Here is a 9,149-nt window from a genome sequence, read left to right as displayed (position 1 = left end):
AGCCACCAGCTCTCACGTGTGAACGTGCCGGGCCGGGTGAGGAGGCTGAGGAGGGTCCTCGGTCTAACCAGGTTCTTGGCAGGGCGCTCGTGGCCCAGCGGACACCTGGTCGAGTCTGGAGCATTTGTGATTGACGTAACCTGGGCAGGGGCAGGGACGCTGCCTGACTCCCTGCAGTGCCCAGGACGGCAGCAGTGCCAGGGCTGAGACCACCCTGCACCCGGCCCTGTCCCGCCGTGGTGGCCGCCTGGTGCCTGCAGCCTGTGTCAGAGCCTCCTGTTCGAAGAAGTGCGTGTTACATGGTCCAAAAATCACGGAAGCCCCTCGCAAGGTGGCCGAGGGCCAGAGAACGAGCCAAGATCACCAGCACCAGGTAGCGAAGTTCAGTCTGGAACGTTGTCAAAAGTCAGGAACGTAGTTTTATAGAGATTAAATAACTTGTCCCGGGGGCATACACTTTTCTAAATAATAACTGCTGGACTTTAAAGCAAATCTACTCTCTATAAACATTATTTGGAAAATAATCTTATGATTGTGTAACTTTCTCAAGAGGTGAAAACTAGGTCATCAGAGAATACCTGCGTAATATTTACACAGTTGTCTGTGGCCTGGCCCTCAAATGCATGAAGGACAAATGTCATAGCGACACGTGTAAAAACTGCTCACCTTTGGGACGTCAACCTCCTACTGTGTGACGAGTATCCCGTAGTATTGGAGAAGGTTGAAAGTCAGGATTTAAGGGTTTTTCTTTCTGGAGAAGGACAGAACTGCCATTTGCCAACCTTTCCACCCACCCTTTGGCTGTGTCCAGGGTGGCTCGTCTGCCTGTCAAGGAGGGAGATGATTTGGGGAGAGCGAAGTGAAGTTAGAGCCGGTTCTCAGCATGTGGCAGTAAAGTGACCAGAGTCCAGTCTCAGAGAATATCGTTGTGCTGGAAAAAGCAGGACTCCGGAGTCCTCGGATGGGCCTCTGTCGCTTTGGCTTGTTAACTCCTTGACCTTGGCCACGTCAGTCCTTCTCGGTGACAGTTTTGACCTAATCTGTGAACTAATTTGTAATAACACTTGTCCTTGAGAAGCTCCTCTCTCATTACGCAGAACGTCCAAAATAGAACTAGAAGCGCTCGTGACCTGGAACTCGCTATGCAATTCTACGCACTTCACTGCACTGGTGACACCGTCAATCGGCCATTCTTCGGCGCTGACCCTGTGAGAGCTGCCCTCGGCAGGGCACCCGGCACCTTGCTTGTTCTTTGGTCTGGTCACAGCAATACCTTCCCTGATGTAAATTCTCAGCGCTCTCCTCTGTCAGAGGGGAGTGTCTTCAGGAGGCGTAGACCTTCCTCTTCAGTGTCACTTATAGGAGCAAAGCGGAGCCCTGCTCTGGAACGTGAGGTGACCGTTTCTTCACCCCAGTCCTGCCCCAGGCTTCCCTGAGCTGCTCCCTGGGGGGGCACCTGCCCCACACCCTCCACCCCAACCCTCGTCAGCTCTCCCTCTTTCTCACTTCCTTTCTTACAAGGTTCTCTCTTCTGTGACCTGTCTGCCTGGGTCCGTCAGTGGCCCCCTCCATCTGGCTGGGCCTCTTCTTCCTTACCCCCAGTGTGGAAGGTCACAGAGGTATCTCTGTCCTTCCCTCACCTTCGGTTCCATCTTCCTGACACCTCCCCACTGACCCACCCAGGCGCAGCCCACCCTCCAGGGAGCTTGGCCCGGGGGGCTTCCACCAGCCCTGCTGAAATGCTCCTCATTCTTTCAACTTCAGCTCAGATGCCACCTCCTTCCAAAACCCTCCCCCGAATATTCCTGGACAAAATGCTTTAACAGTCCAGCATCACTTTCAGCCTTTATTCGACAGGCGTGAAACGCACCTTACGCTGTAGCCACTGGTGTGGAGGCTCCAGGTCAGAAAGGTCAGAGTTCAAATCCCCTTTCCGCCTTAAGTCCCGGGACTAGTGAGGGAGCTCTGTGACCTCAGGTTCCCTGTGCTTAGAGCAGGGACAGTAAAACCAGGCGCCCGCAGGACTGAGTACAAGAATGCTACAAAGTGCCAGACGGGGGTAGACAACGTCACTGAGAGCGCCGGGGCGGCTGCAGGGTTGCTGTTTGGAAGGTGAGGTGATGTCTTTCCCCACAGAGGACTCGCCTCTTCCGTTCCCCAGCACCCAGGGGTGCTGACCACAGAGTGAGTGGGAAACTCAGCTAGTCTGAGGCCTGCGGCTGGGAAGTAGTGATCAGGAGAGATACACGAAATGTGGACCCCCTGTTTTTCTTGTTACTGTTCCTATGAAACGGGGTGGGGGGGTGTTTACTCGCTTCAGCTGCATCAGGGTCTGTCACAGGATTAACGACTTTTTCTATCACTATCATGGTACGTGCACTTGGGAGCTGCAAACCACCTACCCAGTGGTCGCTTAATTACCCTGGAGCAGGTCAGCTTATCAACACATGTGTGCGGTTTCTTTGAGAGAGGATAGTGTGTGCGTGCGTGTGAGGTACTCACACAAGAAAGAGGGATGACGGAGGAAAACCATCGCTGTGGAGGCAGGTGATCAAAGAGGTCCCGTTGGCCAGTTCTGCCTCTGTTTCTAACACCCATTGTGTTCTCAGAGCTGTGGAGTTTGGGACCCGGCAGTGTGCTTCTGTCACAGGTTGCCATGGAGAGCATTTCTACATCACAGAACGCGGACGTGCACTCTCCCTGCTTCCGGAATAGATTCGGTTCCCACATGAAGAAGGAGGAAATGATCAATAGTCACTCTTTGAAAGTGACTGTAAGTTTTTAAAATGAATTCACCATCTCTCAGTGACTTCCAATTTGGTCTTAAGGACTTGAATTTTTCAGACTTAGGGAAAAATTTTTTTTCTGCATTTAAAGAAACAGTTTTAGCAGTTTGTCAAATCTTAAGAACGTCAGTGTAAATCCTAGAATGAACTTTCTTAGCTTCTTCAGTGCTTGTAACCGAAGTCATAATTAAAGGGTATTACCAGAAAGCGTGGATACTAATTCCTGATTGGTGGTGGGCAAAGTGTCAAGACCCTGAGAGCAGGCAGAGCACATCCAGACTTGCGATCCACAGCAGCAGATGGGAGAGCAGGGTAGAGAGGAAGACAGAACACTGAACAGAAAGCCTCTGCTTGGTCAGGCCCACTCGTGTGTGCACGTGTGTATCTGTGTGTTGTGTGTGCAGGTGTGTTGCAAGCATATAAATAGGTATGTGTACATGTCAGAGGGTGAGTTTGTGAGCATGTCGTGTGTTGCAAGGGCAAGTGCATTGAGTGCATGTATGGTGTAAGTACATGCACATGTAAGAGTGAGTTTGTGCAAGTGTGCATATGTGTGGTGTGTGTTGCAAGGGTATGTGTGCATGTGTGTGTGCAGCTGTTGCACGTGTGCTGCACATTTGCATGTGTTGCATGCTGTTGTATGTTTACTATTGCATGCGTGCGTGGATGTTGTATGTGTGTTGCACACTGTTGCAAGTGTGAATGTGTTGCAAATGTATGCACGTGTGTTTGCACTTGTGTGATGTATCTAGTAGGTGCCATGAGGTTGGATTAGGCTCAGGACCCATCTTCTGGCCTCAGTTCTACCACGTTCTAGTCTCGTGGTCCTGCACACATGGCCCTCTTGAGTTGCATTCTCTCTGCCTGGGAAGTGGTGATAATGGTGCCTATCAGTAGAATTGTTATAGGATTCTTAATTGAATGCATCTTAAGTGCTTAGGACAATGCCCGGCAAATTGTAAGGCTCAACACATGTTGCACAGTTCCATGTTTATGTGGATATATAAACTACATGTATGTTAGTGGTATATATTTTCCTCCTCTATTTCTGCTCTGGTGATCTTCAGGCATGAACATGGCCTTCTAATTCGGTGTTTAGCCCAACTTGATACATAATCATAGGGTCAGAAACGTGATACGGCTTTTGTGATTCCTTAAATTGTATTAATACTTACGAAGGCTATCTGAAACTTAGATGACTTTACCAATGGAGAAAACTGAGTGAAAATAATTTACATTTTTATACAACGTCTGATGTTGTTAATATTTAGACATGAATTTCCGGTTTCCATTTTGCCCTGGGAGGCAAGCCGGAATCTTCCATGGAGTTTGCTTCTCAGTCCTCGGTTTGGTTTCCATCCTCCCTTGGTGCTGGATAAACACATTCTTCCCATTTCTCTGGTTCCTCCCTCTTTAAAAACCTCTTGGGCTGGGTGTGTGCTGTGGTCGTTGAGAAGCAGGTGAGGAGGTGGCTGAGACCTCCTTTTGCGGACACCCCGATGGCTCCGCAGGTGGGGCCCCCGGGGCCCGGCCCTCCATGAAGAATGCTTCAGGAGATGGAAAGGGCAGGCTCTTTCTTTGTCATAATATCGTCTTCGCTTTTTAAAATTCCTACCCTTAGAGACTACGTCCACATTTTACAAGTGTGTGGTTTTTTATTTTTTGTCTTTACGTTTCATTCTCTCTAACTTCCTCTCTCACTCTGCCCTGTCAGTGTGACCTTTAAGCCTTTCAGTCCCAGTTTCCTTTGAACGAGGGAACTAAGCAGCAGATGCGCAGTTCCCGCCCGGACTCCTCCCGCGGAGCTCAAGGTCTTTGCCTGACCCGCGTCCCCTCCCTGCAGCTGCATTCGCGCTTCCTCTCCGTGGTTTTCCGTCCGCGTTAAACACGACGTCGTAGACGCCACCTAAACACGAAACACTGGCCCTTCCCCGTCCTCGTGTTGGCGCAGCCCGGCTCTCCCTGAGGAGGAACCGCCTTCCCAGGTCTGCCTGAGAACGGGGCTCTCCCGGGCGCCGAGCTCGTAGTCGCGTGGGAAACCGGGTCACTCAGCTTTGGAGCACTGCGAGCTGACAGTCCTTTCGTCTGCGTGGACCGGAAGTGTGCGCTTCTGCTTTGACTTCCGTCCGGGCGCTTGTGAGCGGCTGCCGCTGCCCCTTACGGTTACCTTTCCTTCCAGTAGCCCTTCCTTCCGGCAGCCCTTCCGGCCGCCGTGCTGCTCTTCCGGTCGCTGGCAGTGACGTCAGAAGCGCGCCTCCGCTGGGCCTTTTTGCTGCCGTGTATTGGCGTTACCTGTTGCGCTCCGTCCTCTCTGCCCTTCCAGGACTGCAAGTTAAAAAAAAAAAAAGAAAAAAAAGCACGTCAGTATTTTTAAGCAGCATTCTCTTTCGTAAGTGTACGCTAAAATTTGCTGCAAAGAGGACCAGACGATTATCAACTTCGGGACAAAGCCAGAGGGACAGAGGACAGACGTCTTCAGCCTCCGGATAGGTCCCCAAGGACGCGACATCTCCCGCGTGGCTTTGTGGCTGAGAACTCGTAACCGGATTCTGGTCAGGAGGAAGTGCGCTGAGCAGGCTGAGGGCCCGTTGACATAGACGCGAGCCTGGGGGGCATCAGTGCTCCCCTCCGGGAGCCAATTCCGTCGGCCGCGATGGACGTCGAGGCGCAGAAGGAGTGGCAGGAAGTTCCAGCTGTGGCGTTAACCGGTGTACGTGGCCCCCGAGTTGTTCAGAGCAGCTCTGCAGTGTCACCTGCGGGCAGGCGCTCCTGTGGGAGGCAGGTCTGCTAGACAGGCGAGCCAGGCGGGTCTGGGTCTGCACTCTCCCTCCCGGAGCCTCTTCCCACCCCCTCTGGCTCCCCGAGTCCTTGGGCAGCCGCTTCTGCAAAGTGGGTCCTTCCTGCCCACCCACCTCTCATTTGCCAGGGAGCTACCTTTGGTTTTTACCTTATAAAGTGCCGCTAATTGAGATGTGTTGTAACAACCACACCTGCAACATTTACCTGCCCACAGGCCATGGGCACTTCCTGTGCATGGCATATTTAGTTTGCTCAACAGCCTGCCGGTATCGGTGCGCTGTCCCCAGCTTAGGCAAGGTCGGTGATGACAGATCACTTCGCTTTCATTTGTGTCTGTGAGTTCTTCACACGCCGAGAAAACCAGCCCTTTGATCTGTGCATTACAAATATATCTCCCAGTTCTTCTGGGAGATACGTCTTTTGCCCTTACAGAAGGAGTAGGGTTTTTTTTTCTCCTTTTGCTATGTGGATATTTTTATTTTTCACGTAGAAGAAGGAATTTTTCTGTGACATTTGCTGACACAGAAGATGAACAGTAACACCTTGGAGGGACCCTGAGCTCGCTCTGGCTGCGCTTGGCAACAGTGTCCTCCGCGGCTCCTAAGGTTCAATTACCAGTAAATGTTTTTTAAACTGAAAGAGTTTCTTTTCTGAAAAGAAGTTTCGCTCTCTGAATTGGCTTGGCTTCTTAGCTCACGTGGCTCAGAGATGGGCGTAGAGGTGGGTCCTGGCCCTGCCTTTCCAGGAGGGTGTTTGCTGGGTGTGGGCGGAGCTGTGAGCGCTTCAGGACCAGACGTGGCTATCGTGGGCGATCGGCTCTTCCACGGACGCCATTTAATCCTTATTCTTTTCCTTCTCTGAAAATGCCAAGTTGAATCCTGGTCACTTTAAGTGCAGAATCTTTTTTCCGGTTGTCTCGCGGACCTGGCAGTTGTGACTTCATCTCCCTTTACTCTGCACACTCACGTGCACAGTTCACGCTGCCGTGGGGTTGCTCCTTCGTGACTTCTGTCTGTGCCATTGGGTGATGCGCAGAACGAACGTTCCCTGACGACTTTCTGGGCACGTGACCACGTGCTGAGTGTGGTGGAAGGGAACCGTGGCCCAGAAACCACATTTAGTGATGCTTTCTGTCTCTGTTTGCAGAGTACGTTTGGTAGAAAGAGGATCTCCACATAGCTTGCCCCTGATGGAATCAGGAAAAGTAAGTATTAAAGGAAGAAAAAATGCATTTCTGTGTAAATATGAGTCTGCGTGCATGGGCTTTGAAATTTTAAGAAATGTATTTTATAGAATATTTTTTCTAAAAGCTTTCTTGAAGGCACTATAGCAGGACTGGGTTTGGCTATGAATACAGAAACTCAAGTGTTTTAAACGACTTAGGTCTCTTTTTCCTTGTGTAAAATTGGGCAAATAGGTGTCTCCTGTTCCATGAAACAGGCCTGGTGCCTCATGTCTTGTCTGCACAGCCCAGTTCCCACCGTCATTTCCACGTTCCAGGAGAAACGGAAAAAGGAGAAGGAAGCCATGCAGACCAGAAGGAAGGTTCCCACGTTGTCTTCCTGACACTTAGATACCATGGACAGAATTCAGTCCCATGGTCACACCTGGCTGGGAGGACGCTCGGGGGCCGTCATACTGACTCTGAACGTCTGGGCCTGGCCAAGATCAGAGCATCTCACTGGGGAAGTAGGAGAGAATGGTTATCAGGAGACAACTAGCAGTTTCTTGCCACGGTGGTTATGTTTGCGTTTTGCTGCTGCTGCTGTTGTGATAGAAGTAAAGGACAAGAAACATACTTAAGCCTAAATAAAGACCTTTTTTTTTTCCTTTTTGGCCCTAATCATCGGACCTTTTCTCCAAGTGACATAACTCTAAACGCATCTTATGTTACTTCTGGGCCTTTTATAATTTTGCCTGTATGACTGCAAGTTAGAATCCTTTATAAAGCTGGTTTAACAGTAGGAATATGCTCAGCACACTTCCTGGCGTGGTCTGGCAGGTTAGTCTGGCACAGTCAGCCACGGGGACCAGAGACGTGAAATCTCACTTTGAACTTAAAGGTACAGCGGGACCATTCCAGAAGGTTCTGTGTTTTTACCATCAAATGTTTTGCCTTAAAGTAGCTGAGCTGAGACAGGCTATATTCAAGGTTTTCAGAATGAACTTCTGATTCCTTACATACATGGTATCAGTGGAGTTTGAAATATTTTAAGGTAAATTCCCATTAAGAAAGGAGTGTTTAATATTGACATCCATTACAATAAAAGATGTTTACGTGGAGCAAAAAGTTCCCCAATAGCTCGAGTTGAAAATGCAATTAGGAGATCAGGACAGACATTCTAATTAGTGCCCAGCAGACTGGACTAGCAGTTGATGCAGAATCTTTGCCTTCTGGTACCACCAAAGCAGCTTTCTACCAAATCATTTTGCCAAAAGTCTTTTAGGTTATCTTCGAGTCCGCACTCATCCCGAAAACTTTGTGACTCCCTTAGTTTGGTGATTACGGCAAACACCACCTTTCCTTCATGCCCACATGCCATCATGTGAGGCATAGTGTTAAATTCTTGTAAAATTTTAATGTAAATAAGTTCATTTAATACAAATACATTCATTGGAATAACTGAAAATTCCTGTGCTGGCAGGTGTCAGGCTGTGTTAAATGTTACCGTGATTTTGTTCAAAATTTTTCTAATGATTTTTCAGCAGATTTCTTTTCCTTCCAGCCTTATTGAAGTATGATTAATTATCAAAATTCTTAATTTTAAGATCATTGCAACACAGGATATAACATTGTAGTGACAATTTCCACAAAAATGTAATTGTTAGACTATAATTTTACAATGGTATATAATTTTGTGATATATAATTTTGGTTTAATGCCATACTCCTGTCTAAACAATCTTTAGAAAGGAAACAGGCATGTGCATAAAGGAGATTGCGGTTGGTTTGTGTGTCGTGTCTACCTGTCTTTATTTCCACTGACAAGATTTCTCCTCTCCCAAATAGATACTTCCAGGGGTCCGGATCATAATTGCCAACCCAGAAACGAAAGGCCCATTGGGAGACTCACACCTGGGAGAGGTGAGTTCTGGGGTATCCCCCAAGACCAGTTTATTCTTCTGTTAAACACCTTCTGCTCTTTCTGGTGCCAGTACACACTGTCCATATGTACCGATCTGCAGCACATGCTGTTTACATTGGGTAAGTCATGCCTGGCTGGGAAATAATGTGTGATAAGCTTTATTGCTTAAATGATTCCGTGCAAGTTCAGAAATACAAAATGGGATTTCCTTAAGGAAGTATGAGAGATTCTCTTCAAAGAATTTAGGAAAGATGAAAACCACATGTGGACTTACTTCCTTGCTTCCTGGCTCTCACATCTCTTCTCCACATCCTGCCTTTATCACTGAGGAGCCCTTTGTCAGCCTAGAACGATGGCAGCATTGGTAAGTGGTAGTGAAGGGATGAGAAAAGTGGCAATCTAATGAATCTTCTCAAAGAACCGGAAAAGGATGAGCAAACCTACCTCAAACCCAGCAGAAGAAAAGGAATAACAAAGAT

General features: G+C 48.8%; 1 protein-coding gene across 1 annotated transcript in view; it reads left to right on the top strand.

The window, feature by feature from the left end:
- Nucleotides 1–9,149, top strand: part of DIP2C (DIP2 disco-interacting protein 2 homolog C (Drosophila)) — a 114,409-nt gene that overhangs the window by 96,573 nt on the left and 8,687 nt on the right. Inside the window, exons 33-34 of the mRNA XM_012664942.1 lie at nucleotides 6,732–6,789; nucleotides 8,595–8,669. Of these exons, the coding sequence (XP_012520396.1) occupies nucleotides 6,732–6,789; nucleotides 8,595–8,669 (133 nt within the window). The remainder of the gene's footprint in view (nucleotides 1–6,731; nucleotides 6,790–8,594; nucleotides 8,670–9,149) is intronic.

This window comes from Propithecus coquereli, unplaced genomic scaffold (genome assembly GCF_000956105.1).
Source record: "Propithecus coquereli isolate 6110/MARCELLA unplaced genomic scaffold, Pcoq_1.0 Scaffold94, whole genome shotgun sequence".
Classification (NCBI taxonomy): Eukaryota; Metazoa; Chordata; class Mammalia; order Primates; family Indriidae; genus Propithecus; species Propithecus coquereli.
This window is presented reverse-complemented; position numbering and strand designations above follow the sequence as displayed.